Source organism: Oryza glaberrima, chromosome 7 (assembly GCF_000147395.1).
Source record: "Oryza glaberrima chromosome 7, OglaRS2, whole genome shotgun sequence".
In the NCBI taxonomy this organism is placed as follows: Eukaryota; Viridiplantae; Streptophyta; class Magnoliopsida; order Poales; family Poaceae; genus Oryza; species Oryza glaberrima.
This window is the reverse complement of record NC_068332.1, coordinates 25,606,226-25,620,790: the sequence shown is the minus strand read 5'-3', so window position 1 is coordinate 25,620,790 and position 14,565 is coordinate 25,606,226. Positions and strand designations below refer to the sequence as shown.

General features: G+C 48.3%; 3 protein-coding genes across 3 annotated transcripts; 1 reads left to right on the top strand and 2 right to left on the bottom strand.

Annotated features, from left to right (window-relative positions):
- Positions 1-3,006: 3,006 nt before the first annotated feature.
- On the top strand, positions 3,007-5,004 carry LOC127779770 (cationic peroxidase 1-like). Its single transcript, XM_052306668.1, has 3 exons — positions 3,007-3,272; positions 3,374-3,568; positions 4,254-5,004. Exons 1-3 carry the CDS (start codon positions 3,066-3,068, stop codon positions 4,815-4,817), a joined length of 966 nt encoding a protein of 321 aa, XP_052162628.1. The 5' UTR covers positions 3,007-3,065; the 3' UTR covers positions 4,818-5,004.
- Positions 5,005-5,286: 282 nt separating this feature from the next.
- LOC127779219 (peroxidase 22.3-like) lies at positions 5,287-7,257 on the bottom strand. The gene is made up of 4 exons (XM_052305960.1): positions 6,990-7,257; positions 6,603-6,779; positions 6,329-6,494; positions 5,287-5,977 (listed from the first exon to the last, which is right to left on the bottom strand). The coding sequence occupies exons 1-4, from the start codon at positions 7,191-7,193 to the stop codon at positions 5,589-5,591; spliced, it is 936 nt and encodes a 311-aa protein (XP_052161920.1). The 5' UTR covers positions 7,194-7,257; the 3' UTR covers positions 5,287-5,588.
- Positions 7,258-9,787: 2,530 nt separating this feature from the next.
- LOC127779218 (peroxidase 2-like) lies at positions 9,788-11,690 on the bottom strand. Its single transcript, XM_052305958.1, has 4 exons — positions 11,290-11,690; positions 10,962-11,135; positions 10,692-10,860; positions 9,788-10,572 (listed from the first exon to the last, which is right to left on the bottom strand). Exons 1-4 carry the CDS (start codon positions 11,494-11,496, stop codon positions 10,178-10,180), a joined length of 945 nt encoding a protein of 314 aa, XP_052161918.1. The 5' UTR covers positions 11,497-11,690; the 3' UTR covers positions 9,788-10,177.
- Positions 11,691-14,565: the final 2,875 nt, after the last annotated feature.

Genomic DNA, 14,565 nt, shown 5'->3' with positions numbered 1-14,565 from the left:
GGGTGGACTGGGAGACGGCGGGCCCATGCGCAGCCGGCTGGCTCTCCGTGGACCACGCGCGTACGGGAGAATGGACCGGAGGAGCGGCTGACCGAGGTCAAACCGACCTGGCCCGTGGCCGAGCTGGTGCCGACGTAGCGCCTTTGTGGCAGCCACGCGAGCCGGCGGGAGGAAGACGACGACGCTGGGTGGAACGGACGGCGGACGACGGCGGCGAGCGGCGGGGCGAACCACAGTGATACAGGTGAAAGCGAGCACACCGGGAGGTTGCACGGGACGAGGGGAGATGAGCCAATGGATTGGATTCGCCGGAAGGAGCCCGACGGCGGCGGATTGCGGCGGCGGCAACCGGCGGCGAGGAAAGAGGGTAACGGCGACGGCGTGACGGGAGTTCGATTCGAGCGAGCTAGAGCATCTACGCGACTCCGGGAATCCGTTTCTAGCGTCGGATTGGACGGAACTTCGCCAAGGAAGGCCGGCGGCGGGCGGCTACTACCAAAGCGCGGGCGGTGACGGCGGCGAGCCTATTGCGAGCGGTGGCGCGGCTTGGGGCGGCGCCAACTAGCTACTGGGGTACTACTCGAGCTGCTACTCAAAGCTAAGGGGAAGAGATGGAGCGAGGAGGGAGAACGGAGGGATGCCCTACCGAGACGAGGCGGGGCGCTGTGACGAGAGGCCGACGGCACGGGAGTGATCTCTCCGGCCTCGGGCCGGGGAAGAGGAAGAAGACGAGCGCCCGGAGTCCCCTTCCGCGTCCTAGCGCGCACCGGCTCCTCCGGCACACGCGACGGCAGCGGTCGGCGATAGAGAGACAGAGGGGACGGCAATGGCGCGGTGGAGCGAGGGCGAATGGGAGAGGGAAAGGAAGGCAGGGCGCCTTGGTTTAATAGGAGGGCAATGTCGGTTTGGAAACCGACCTAGGGCGGTCAAGGAGCGAGCTGGCGCTTGGCGGTCGCGGCCAAAACGGTGATAGAGGGCATGACGCCGGCGGTGGAAGAGAAAAGGGAAAAAAGGAAGGAAGAAAGGGGGCTTGCCCCTTGCCTCTTTGGGAAAAGAAAGAGGGAGAGAGGGTGATGAGGTAGATGGAGGAGGAGCTCTGCCTCTATTCCTTGGAAGCATGCGCGCGGAGTAGCGGGGCCGGGTCGATGACAACGGCGATGACGACGAGGCGGTTTAGAAGGGCGTGGCTACAGGGCGGCAGACGCGGGCTCAGGCGCGGCAGATGTTGACGGCGGCGGCGACTGGCCGGTCGGCCACCACGGCGCGCGCGCGCGCGGGAAGCAACGGCGCAGCGATTTGGGCGGCGTCGGCGGGAGAGGCAACGAGAGGGAGCGAGAGCAAAGAGTGAGAGGGAGGAAAGAAAGAGAGAGCGAGCTCTCTCTCTCTCGCTCAGCACCCGAGCGGCGCACGTGCCTCGCACGTGCGGGCAAGGATGGAGGGGAGAGGAGAGATGGGCTGAGAGGGAATGGGCCGGGGAGAAGAGATCGGCCCACGAACTCGAGGGAGGCAAAACAGACTTTTCGAGAGGATTTGATTTGGGACAGATTGAGATTAGGGTTTGGATTCGACGATGGATTGGGGATTTGAGATCTGGAATGGCACGGACACTGGACAACAAACAAGGAAACAATTTTTGCATTTAGGATTTTTAAGAGATAGTTTTCCCACTAGGCGCCACGACGGAACGGGCGCTACACTTCGCGACGCAGCGGCGGGGGAACCATGGATCGACGCGCCACGAGGGAGGTCGCGGGTGCGGGGGCCGTCGCCGCTAGGTGCCCTGCCCGCTCCTGCCCGTCCCACTCCGACCGCCACTGCTCCTTGCCCACCCTACTTCGGCGGCCGCCGCTCCTTCCCCACCCCACTCCGGCCGCCGCCACTCCTCCCTGCCGCTCTGCCGTTGCCACCCCCGCCGCTCCGGCTGGAGAGAGAAGAGGGAGGGGATAGAGAGAAGGGGTAGTGAGAATGACAGGTGGCGTCCACGTGGGCCCCACCATTTTTCTATTAGTGTGTGTGTGTGTGAAACTGACATGTGGGTCCTATAGGTTTTATTATTTTTTTTATCGAATTGCCACGTAAGCGCCACGTCATTGCCACGTCAGATGAAGACCGAGTCAAATTAGCCACGTAGGCGCCACCTCAGCCAAAACAGGGGGTCAAATACTGCCCAGGGACCTTATTTAAACGGTTTCGTAAGTTGGGGGACCAGTCGTACCCGGTTTTGCAATCAATTGATGAAAATCAGACGGGTGACAAATTGAGGGACCCAAAGTGAACTTATTCCAAAGCATGCGTTTAAATATTTTCGGCAAGTGATTGACCAAACCGTGTGATTGTGATCCATCGATTAGGTCAAGCATCGCCTTGATACATGCCTCTGTTCTAAAGCAGTGGCAGTTTATTAACCTGCAAAACAACCCAAAAACAGCTGTTCCATAAAGCATTTTATACGCAGTGCTGGAGCATAGATTATAGCGTTCGGATGGTTTCTTATCGTGTTAAACTGGCTCATTATAAAGGAGGATATGATCAGTCGATTTTGCTGGTTTCTGCAAGAAAACTATGCTAACAAACTTGCTTAACAAAAGTAGTTCCTCATTATTTTACTTATGGACGATGGCTCATATTCAATTCGGTACCAAAAAGGTTCATCAGGCAAATATCCGTGTAATAAGTAACATTTTGTTAAGAAAAAGCCTGTATTATGTTTCAGAAAATAAACAAAGAAAAATCCTGTAAAGAGGTCGGCAGTACTCGCAAGAAACCAGTAGCACTTTACATGCCTGTCACAATTTGGTAATTGATAAGATGGAGAAGAAACTGATCTCTTCTTTGACAAGCCTCGCATTGACGCATTCTGAAAGCCTTGATTTGCATTAGATCTCTATCATACACCGAAAAAAAGCACCGGCTGTTAACCTGGCTAATAGTGACGGGTCAATCGCACATATTTAGCCCATTATATAAGCACACAGTCTCATCAGCATCACACTCCAAACCAGCACATTCGACCATCTCACTAGCTAATCGCTGGTACTGGAAGCAGTAGTAGCAGCTTGCCAAAAATGGCGCCATTTCTTGTTGTGTTCGCCGTCATGGCCGCGGCTTTTGCGTCGGCCTCCGGCTCCGGCGAGCTCACCCCGGACTTCTACAGCGAGACGTGCCCGCAGGCGCTGACGACCATCAAGCTCGTCGTCGGCGCCGCCATCTTGAAGGAGCCGAGGATGGGCGCGTCCTTGGTCCGGATGCACTTCCATGACTGCTTCGTCAATGTGAGCTAGCTACTAAATCATTCACGCTTCAACTTAGTGGTTAATTGCTGCAGATTTTACAAGCAGATGAGATGTTTTGGTGATGAACGAACGTGATGCAGGGTTGTGATGGCTCCGTTCTGCTGGACGACACCGACGACATGATCGGGGAGAAGCTGGCGAAGCCGAACAACATGTCATTGAGAGGGTTCGACGTGATCGATGCCATCAAGGTGGCGGTGAACACGGCCTGCTTGGGGAATGTTGTCTCCTGCGCTGATATCTTGGCAGTTGCTGCTCGTGATTCAATCGTCGCGGTAAGTTCAGTACAAGTGTAAAACTTATCCACGTTACACATACTGTCGATTGAAAGGTACTACTAGTAGTAGAAAGCTATCTATCGAACAGGGCAACGTCATCGACCATAAGACAAACCATGCTCCTTTTGAAAATCTTTCTTCAACCTAATCCCAATAACCGGCTTTCATGACATCATTTTCACAAGAGAATGAGTCGTGATTCACTTATCTGAAAAACTGCGGCACATCCTGATCCTGTTGACTTGGTGAGGCCAAAATGAGGGCCTATTTAGTTGGCAAAAAAAATTTGCCCATACATATCACATCGGATATATAGATATATATTTGAAGTATTAAACGTAGTCTAATACTCCATCCATCGTAAAATATAAGGCACAACCACTTTTACGTATTGTAGATTATGTCAGGAAACTACGAGACGAATTTATTAATCCTAATTAATCCGTCATTAGCAAATATTTACTATAGCACAACATTGTCAAATCATGACGCGATTAGACTTAAAAGATTCATCTCACAATTTTCTGGCAAACTGTGTAATTGATTTTTTTTACATTTAATACTATATATATATGTCAAATATTCAATGTGACAGCGCGAAAAATTTTGTTTGGGAGTTTAGGGAACTAAACAGACCCTGATGTCAATGCAACGTGACACGTACGATTCATTTTGTTTGCAGCTCGGGGGAAGCTCGTACGAGGTGCTCCTGGGGCGGCGCGACGCGACGACGGCGAGCATCGACGACGCGAACGACGACATCCCGAACCCGTTCATGGACCTCCCGGACCTCGTCGACAACTTCGAGTCCCACGGCTTGTCGCTGCAGGACCTCGTCGTGCTCTCCGGCGGCCACACGCTGGGCTACTCCCGCTGCCTCTTCTTCCGCAGCCGCCTCTACAACGAGACCGACACGCTGGACCCGGCCTACGCCGCGGCGCTCGAGGAGCAGTGCCCCATCGTCGGCGACGACGAGGCGCTCGCCTCGCTGGACGACACGCCGACCACCGTGGACACCGACTACTACCAGGGCCTCACGCAGGGCCGCGCGCTGCTGCACACGGACCAGCAGCTGTACCAGGGCGGCGGCGGCGGCGACAGCGACGAGCTGGTCAAGTACTACGGCGAGAACCCGGACAAGTTCTGGGAGGACTTCGGCGCCGCCATGGTGAAGATGGGCAACATCAGCCCGCTCACCGGCGACGACGGCGAGATCAGGGAGAACTGCCGGGTTGTTAACCAGTGAGTGATCGATCGATCCTGGTGTGGTCAAGCGACACACGACACGAGTCATCGCCACGAATTTGCATGGCACCTGTGGTAGCTGCTGATTTCTTGGAGGGTGTGCTTGCATGTACTTCTGATTTTGTGATGGCCTGCTCTTGTATTTGAATTGTTTTGAAAATTATGTTCCATTTCAACCAAAAATTTAATATCTGTTCAGACCTTTCCCTTTTATTTTTGAAAGTCGGATCTGACGGTGGACACAGGAGTACTAGTGTGAATGAGCAACTTCCTTAATGGGACGTGACCCAGTTATACTGGGCTTTTTCATAGAAGCACCGACATGTTACGAACGAGAAAGTTCACGGCCCAATAAAAAATGTCTCATGTGGAGATGACCCAGCAGCCCAGCCACACGCATTCTGATCCCTTCTGATGGGTCTCTCGGTCTCTCGTGTGGAATACTAGTAGCAGAAATTTGGCTTGTAGGAATAATATTTAGAAGATGAGTATAGTATAATCCTCCGTGCCTTTGCACCAGAAATTTCGATACATATACGCCATGCATATGCCCCTCTGTCCTCTGTATTCCATGCACATACAGATGGAACAAGAAACAGAGCAAGGCAAATCTGCATGTACCACATCTCCACGTACACATTGCTATTCATTCAGTCGTAGTGGTTGTGGGGGTCCTTATTTTTTCACGCACTCCATCGTCTTATACGTGCATAACTGCATATACTGCTACAAACGTTGTTACTACTTACTGCAGTGTCTGCAGGGTACTCGCTTACGAGTTCACCTTGGAGCAGCTGAGCCTGATCTGGCCGTTTGTTCCCGTCTTGGGCGCGATGTTCCCCATGTTCACCATGGCCGTCGCGAAGGCGCTGCTGAACGCCGCCGCGTTGGACGCGAAGTTCCTCACCGTGTTGTCCGTGCTGCCGTTGTTGAAGAGCACCTGGTCGGAGTGAAGGAGGCCCTTGTTCGACAGCAGGTTGGTGTAGTAGGCGTTGTCGAACGCGTTCGCCGTCGTCGTGTCCAGCGGCGCCAGGTTCATGTCGCCGGATGTCCGTGGGCAGTTGGCCTGGCGTTGCGTCGCGAAGGCCGAGTCGATGTTGGTCTCGTTGTAGATCCTGCCCCTGAAGGTTGAGCACTGCGCCTGCCCGATTGTGTGTGCGCCTGCAATATAGGAGTATAAGAGTTTTGGAATTAATATATACTCCCTCCCTCCGTTTCAAAATATTTGACAACGTTAACTTTTTAGCATATGTTTGACCGTTCGTCTTATTAAAAAAATTGTGAAATATGTAAAACTATATGTGTACATGAAAATATATTTAACAATGAATCAAATGATATGAAAAAAATAAATAATTACTTAAATTTTTTGAATAAGACGAATGGTCAAACACGTACTGAAAAGTTAACGGTCTTAAATATTTTGAAATAGAGGGAGTATAAGCTTGCTTGAGCACATATATGGAGCACCATGGTTTCATGGTTTGTGCGCATATATGGTGGATCATATACCTGAGAGAGCAACCATGTCGGTTACGCTAAGGCCCTTCTTGGCGAATGCGTCTACGAGTTCTTGGAGGCTAGCGGTAAAAGGAGGGAGGTCGCTGAGTGCGAGCGCCGCGCTTGCACCTGTAGAGTCCCTTCTCCCCAGCGGGACACTCCACGATGGCCCTCCCAGCTGCGTGTTCATGATTATTGTTGGTTAGTGTATTGATTAATCCCAAGCCGAAGGCTAATGTCAAGCATGCAACGAAAAGCACAAGTAAAGAGTGTATCGATCTCTTACTGCGACGACAGAGTCACGGGCGGCGACGGTAAGGATGTCGGCGCATGAGACGGTCTGATTGCACACGGCCTCTATCTGCGTCTTGATGTTGTCGATGACCCCGAAGCCTCTGAGAGAATCCTTGTTTGGAGCAGCATCCTGCTCGTTTCCCGACAACAGAACAGACGCGTCACAACCCTGTGCAGTTAGTCAAACAGGAAGAATATATGGTTATTATTTGTCTTGCTTGTCTGAACATGTCATCTAACTGCATGCACACATGTACAATATATATTTAACTTTTCTAGTTCAATTCAAATATCACTCAAGTTGCTTGACTAGAGATATAGTACTGCAGTAACGTTTAAGTCAAAATGGAACAAGGCGTTGATTATGTGTGGAACTTGCTTGGACAAAACAGTCATGGAAGTGCAGCCTGAGCAGCGACGCGCCCATGCGGGGCTCGCTGTTCACGGCGGCCGTCACGGCGCTCTTGATGATGGACATGGCTCTGGGGCACGACGTGTCGTAGAACGTCGCCGACAGCTGCGCCGACGCCGCAGAGGCCAGAGCCACGACCACAAGCAAGGAAATGCAAATTGCAGAGGCCATCGCTAAGCTAACAATTAACCAAAGATATATACGTTTATCTCTGCCTAGCAATGAGTTATCTGCACTTGGCTGTGGCTTGCGAGGAGAGTGCTGCATCCCATGCATATTTATAGCTGGAGATTTAGCCCACTTGGTTACCTGCATATCTCTGCACTTCTCCAGCAGAGACAAAACATTCAGATTTGATGCCTTACCAGTCCAGGGTTAGTCCTCACAATCCACTGTCGTTGTGCAGCCATTTTGATCGTGGGTATGAACAGTATTGACCAACGTGTGTTGCTATTCGACGTGCTCACGTTGTGTGGTGAGGTAATTTGGCTTGGATGCACCCAAGAGAGACATGATCGGGTGACAGCGCCCAACTTAAATTGCAACCGCCAACACTAACCCCTGCTTCCCTCTTTCACGGGGCAAAATTATAGTATATCCTTGGAATTGTCAGGCATCGCTTGCAGGAAAAGTCTGTGAAACAATGGCGTAACATGGCTTTGTCACTTTAGTTACAGCTGTGTTCGTGAACTTGCTATGAGCAAGTGAGTGGAAAAGTGTGGAATACTACCTCCGTTTTTTAATAGATGACGCCGTTGACTTTTTCTCACACGTTTTACCATTCGTCTTATTCAAAAAATTTACGTAATTATAATTTATTTTGTTATGAGTTGTTTTATCACTCATAGTACTTTAAGTGTGATTTATATCTTATACATTTGCATAAAATTTTTGAATAAGACGAATGATCAAACGTGTGAGAAAAAGATAACGGCGTCATCTATTAAAAAACGGAGGGAGTAGAACAGAAACCATCCCTGGTGATCCATTTCACTAAACAGTCTTTGGGCTACCAGTATATACTCGTAGGAAACAAATAACAGTACAGTACACTACTACTGTAGGTAGCACCAGAACAGTAATTGTTGTGACACTGATCCAAGAGAATGTCCTAACAGTTAGGACACCACGCCTCGCCTTAAACCATGTAACAGTTGAATGTTCAGCTCTCGCATCCATGATGATGAGTTTGTCTGCCATGCAATCAAGCAGAGTTCATTTCAGTTAAGCTGGGGCCGAACTCCATTGCCATTTCGATCTATCACATACGTGGGCATGTTCGGATGTGATTGCTACCATAACAGCCGTTATTGCGGCAGTTCAAAATGGCTGTAGCTTGCAACGGTTCAACTACCTCAGCCACAGCGTCTGTAGCAGCAATCGCAGCCAATCAAGGCCAGTACTGAATTAAGTTGTAATGACAATATATTGATATTTCTTCTGCTCTCAGTATCTGTTTGTGATTAATCAGAATCTGTACACCCGTACATTATACTAGTTGATCAGCAAAGATTCAGAAGAATCTGAAGTTGTAAGTTACTTTCACGGAAGAGGGATTCTAATCCCCCGAGAGAATATCAACGCGTATAACCTTTTCTTTTATATTTAATATAAATAGTTGTAAAATTATTTAAAAAATTAGTAATGTAGAGTATAAACAGCATATACCATTCTACCAAAAATTATATTCAAATTTGATCTACGCATTGAGAAATAAAAAGACAAATTCATATGTGAATAGTACCAATTAATGCTGGATTTGTTTTTTAATTTCATTTCTCAATGTGTGAGTTGAGTCTTTACTTGATTTTTTTTAGAGTAGTTCATATATATGTTGTGAATGTTGTCAATTTTTTTTTTGGAGAATTTTCAATATACAGGTAAAACTTCACCGTTCAGAATCTAGATTACTTCAAATATATGGACTGTCCTCGAGAAGAATGGCAGAAACAATTAGTCAAAATTTAAGCACTCATTATGATTCTTAAACTGAAATCAAATACTGGAAATACAAACACATGTATTTACAATATCGCGTCCAGCAGCATATGAACGATGATTTAGAAGAAGAAAAAACATAAAGGGTTCGCGAAGAAAATGAAAAAAGGACGTATACGAGAAACATTCACCCAATATATTTCATGACAAGTGCAGGTCCAACATAATCCACCGGATGTGCACTCGGTGTGGAACTCCGTACTAACAGACGAAACACAACCCTAGATGAATCGATTGGTCAGCATTTGTCCAAGATAATTCTCTCCTTTTCTGACCGTTGTGCAGTCATTTTGCTTTCCTTTCACCTTCAGAATGTTTAAAACGACGTTGACAGCTTTTTTTTTAGTTTTCAATTCATTTTTTTTCCTGTAAAAACAAATCATTTCATTTTCTACCCGCCAAAAAAAAGCATTTCATTTTCTGCCGCTGGTGAATTTTAATGAGCCGAAGTAGTGGCAGCCTTCCAAGTAAAGAGTAGGCCTTTGCGCCGCGAAAATAAGCCTGCCCACGGCCCATCCACCACGTAGCACGCTCACCGGCATAGATGGGCCAAATCGTGACCTTCACGGGCCTTTGCAACGTGGAGCAAAATATCGCCGAGGCGGTGAAGATATCTTAACTCGCGCCGGCGGCGCGCGTGTGGTCACCGGCCGACGGCAATCCAGAAAACAAAAATCTTGTTACTGCAAGATGGAGGACGAACAGGTCTAGCAAGATTGCAAGAGCGGGAGTCCTCTCTCTCAAAAAAAAAAAAGAGAGGGAAAAAATAACTTGTAACAGGAGTGGATTTTGTATTGGAGAGAGAAGTCGGTACAGATCAAGAAGCATGCAAACCTGCTAATAAACGGACACAGATTCAGTAACATTCCCCGTGATATTTTCGGTGACATCTTCACTGAATGCTCTACGATTTTAAAGGACTATAATTGCGTATGCTAATACGAGCGTACCCCCTCCGTTCCAAAAAAAAATCCAATCCTAATAACTAACATGTGTCAAGATTCATTGTTAGGATTGGATTCTTTTTAGAACGGAGTAGTATGTTTCACCTGTAATTAATTGCAACTGGAATTCTTTCCTTGATGCATTCGTGCACTGGTAATTAATCATGTTGTCGAGTGCCCAGCGTCTGGATATATACAAAACGGTCGATCAGATCACGAGTTGACGGCGGAGCAGATGAGCCTGATCTGTCCCTGCGTCCCGGTCAGCGGCGAGATGTTCCCCATCTTCACCATGGCCGTCGCGAAGGCGGCGCCGAACGCCGCCGCGCTGGACGCGAAGCTCCTGACCGTGTTGTCCGTGCTGCCGTTGCTGAACAGCTCCTGGTCGGAGTGCAGGAGCCCCTTGTTCGACAGCAGGTTGCGGTAGTAGGCGTTGTCGAACGCGTTGGGCGTCGTCGTGTCCAGCGGCGCCAGGTTGCCGTCGCCGCTGCCCGGCGTCGCCGGGCAGTTGGCCTTGAGCGCCGCCGCGAAGGCGGCGTCGATGTTGGTCTCGTTGTATAGCCTCGTCCTGAAGCCCCTGCACCGCGCCATACCAATCGTGTGCGCACCTGCATAATTGAAATTAACAAAAACATATATCGTTTTCAAATTTCAGCACAAGCTGTTGTTTACTGCACTGCCATGGTTGATTAGGAGATCGATCGAGGAGTTATATATTTTTCTGCACCTGAGAGAGCAACCAAGTCAGTGGCGCTAAGTCCCTTGCTCGCGTACGCGCTGATGAGCTGTGCGAGGCTATCTGTAGAAGGAGCAAGGCTGCTCACCACCTGGGCCGCGGTAGCCGCTCCGGTGGAGTCCCTTCTCCCTAGCGGAACACTCCATGACGGACCTCCAAGCTGCATGCCAAATTAAAAACCAAATTAAGCAATTCAGCATCACAGAATTCGTAATCGCGAGCTCGATATCTTGTGCCGTTGATATATGCATGCATGGTTACCGCGACGACAGAGTCGCGCGCGGCGACGGTGAGGATGTCGGCGCAGGAGACGGTCTGCTTGCACACGGCCTCGATCTGCGTCTTGATGCTGTCGATGACGTCGTAGCCTCTGACAGAAAAGTTTGGGGCTGCATTCCTCTCGTTTCCGGCCAGCAAAATTGAGGCGTCACAGCCCTGTGTTGATTCAGACAAAAATTAAGCCACGATTATTTTCTTGCAACGCTGCTAACTCACGTAGTCTGACAGACAGGCAAACCTGTTAGCTACTTTTCGGCCTTAAATCAAAGTGAAAAAAAAAAACAGGGTGGTTTGTGAGATGGAAACGTGCTTGGACGAAGCAGTCGTGGAAGTGCAGCCTGAGCAGAGACGCGCCCATGCGTGGCTCGTTGTTCACGGCGACCGTCACGGTGCTCTTGATGATGGACATGGCTCGGGGGCACGACGTGTCGTAGAACGTCGGCGACAAATGCGCGGTGGCCGTGGAGACCAGCGCCGCGAGCATCAGTAATAGGCCAAGAGAAGAGGCAGAAGCCATCACTACTCTTTGGAACAGAGCACACTGCAGTTTCTTCCTAGCAAGTACTCGTAGCAACTACTCCTGTCTAAGCAGCTCTTGCAAGAGAAAACGCTGCATTGCATGCATATTTATAGCTCGCGATTTTCTCCCAGCAAAATGAGCCTGCATATTGCTAGATAGTAGATACATTGGAGATAAACAGCCAACAAAAGTGCAAAATCTTGGTCGTTCGGGAGTTATGTCTTCACATATGCCAGCAAAAGTGCAAAATCTTGGTCGTTCTCTACTTCTCTGTAGGGACTCCCTAATATTACTAGTACGCATGTGTCCAAGTCTGATAACACCAGACTTGATTTGCTAGAAACGATGGCTGCTACAAGCCAACATATGCAGCATTCGTGTGGGAGAGGGCCAAATCTGTCAACGTTTCGCCAGAGCTGCATTGCTGTAAAGTAATTTTGCATTCTAGTTCCTCTTGGCTGGATAAACCGATGTTGACAATTTTAATTATCTTTTAGTTTCTATACCTGTCCGACATAAGTGGTTTTCACTTTAGGCACAGATTTCTGTTTAGAGTTTACAGGTAGGTTAGCCCCATTTTAATTGCTGAACCACCCCCCCCCCTATATTTATTTGAAAAAGCTAATAATCTCTCCTTCCCAATTTAATCATCATATAATGGAATCCAAAATTTCTCAAGTTGATCATCATATAACTGCATGGACACGGATTTTATCAGAATACAATTAATACATCATGGGAGAATGTAGGGAGTAGAAAGGTAACAGTATTTTTTAAAAACATAGTACAGTCGTGCAAACGCTCATATAAACACACAAACTAAATACTTCCTCATTTCCAAATTGATCATCATATATGTTTATGCACTAGGACCAAGTATAATTTAAATCACATTAATCAAAACACCATGCACACATTCTCCTACAATGTATGTATCGATTAAAACACCATGTCAATTACATCTTAGCATGTACACATTCTCTCATGCTGTATTAATTTTATTTTGATAAAATCTGTGTCCATGCGGTTATATGATGATCGATTTGAGAAATTTTAAATTCCATTATATGATGGATAAACATGGGAAGGAGTGAGTACATCATTGCTTTTATTATCTGGTTCTAATTTTATCTTCCATGCATGTATTAGGATTCAAACATTAATTAATTGGGCAGGTAGACAATAAATTGATCAAAATTTTTAATTAACGTGGGAGCTTGTGCACTACTAGTTGATGATATATCTATAAGATTACTATTTTTTGGTGTACGTGATCATCTTCCATTTGGTCACCATTTCTCTTCTCACTCGTTTGGAAAAGAGTTTGGACAGTATTTGGACCACAACTATTTCCGAAGTAAATCTTCTACCAGAAAAAATAGACTAACACACATTTTCTGATAAACCTTAGCCAGTCGAATTATTTGGGTGATGCACAAGCAGTTGAAATGATGAACCAAGCGACTGACAGGATGAGGTCAACAGTCAACATGCTATAAATTGTTATGCCAAACCGAACAAAACTATCCGTGTGCGTGTTTTTTTGGACGCCGTACAACCCTGCTATACACATGCACATGGCGATTTAAGGCGTACACAGGAATAAGTCCACTTATTCCCTTTTTTTTTCAACTCATTTTCCTCTTTTTTCCATATGCACGCTTTTCAAACTACTAAACGATACGTTCTTTTCAAAAGTTTTCTACAGGAAGGTTTTTTTAAAAAAATCATATTAATTTATTTTTTAAATTTTTTAAATTAATACTTAATTAGTTATACACTAATGATTGTTTCGTTATACCTGCCGGAGAGGAGGGGTTCCCAACCCCTCCTCCCGAACACAGCCGGGGATCTCTCCTCTTAACATTGAGTTCGAATTACATTCTCAAATTGGACGTGGCTCCTTGCATCGCATCGGGCTTGGCCGCCCTTCTCCCCACACACCCGCTGGACGCCGGCTGCCAACCTTATCCACGCTGCCTGCGACCTGCCTCCTGGTTGGGGATTGGGAAGAGAGGAGAGAGCGGGAGAGAGGAGGAAAGAGTTAGTTACTAACACACGGGCTAGCAAGGGTCCCACGCTAACTCAGCACAACTGACTAGAGTCAAAGCGCCACATCGGACGAAATCAGGAGCCATACTATATTAGAACGAAAGTTAACACGGTTTTACGAGTTCGGGGACAGGCTATACTTGATATTGCGGTTCAGCAACGAATTTTCAAACTTGCCATCAAGATGCGGGACGCAAAGTGAACTTATTCCGGCGTACACAAGCGGACTACAATCCACTTTCCAGCCCAGTAGCCCATTAACTAGGCGTAGTTGGGCCACATCACGGGGACACTAAAAGGTGCAGCCCATTTCAGCTCTCCAGGCGGACTTCTTAAGTTCATCTAAGGTCCCTTAACTTATCAACGAATCCGATTTTCGTCCTTCAACCGCAAAACCAGATACAATGGGTCCCTTAACTATCAAAACCGGTGCATATTAGGTCCCTCGGCGGTTTCGATGGCGGTTTTGGCTGACGTGGCGCCTGCGTGGCTAATTTTGACTCGGTCTCGATCTGACGTGGTATGACGTGGCGCTTACGTGGCAATTTGACCCGGGAAAATAATAAACCCCATGGGACCCACATGTCAGTTTCACACACAAAAAAATTAATAATAATGGTGGAACCCACGCTGCCCCACATGTCAGTCTAACTCACCCCTCCTCTTCTGCTTCCTCTCTCTCCTTCTCTCCTCTCTTCATCTCTCTCTTGCACTAGGGGATGCGGCCGGCGACGACGACGGCGGCGGAAATGGAGAAGAGTGACCGCCAGAGGCATAGGTGTGACGTCGCCGGGGGCGCTTCGAGGCGGAAGTAGACTCTTACGACGTGGCCGTCGGAGGTGAGCGAGGTCGTCATGGACTCACGGGATTGGCGGTGTCGTCGGCAGCGGCGGAGCAGGAGTTGTAGTTGGAGTCCTCGTCGTCGACCTCGAGTTCGTCAATGTGCTCGAGCATCACCCACCATTAGTAGTCGCTGGCGGCGGAAGGTAGCGCCGCCATCTCCTGTTGGGTTTC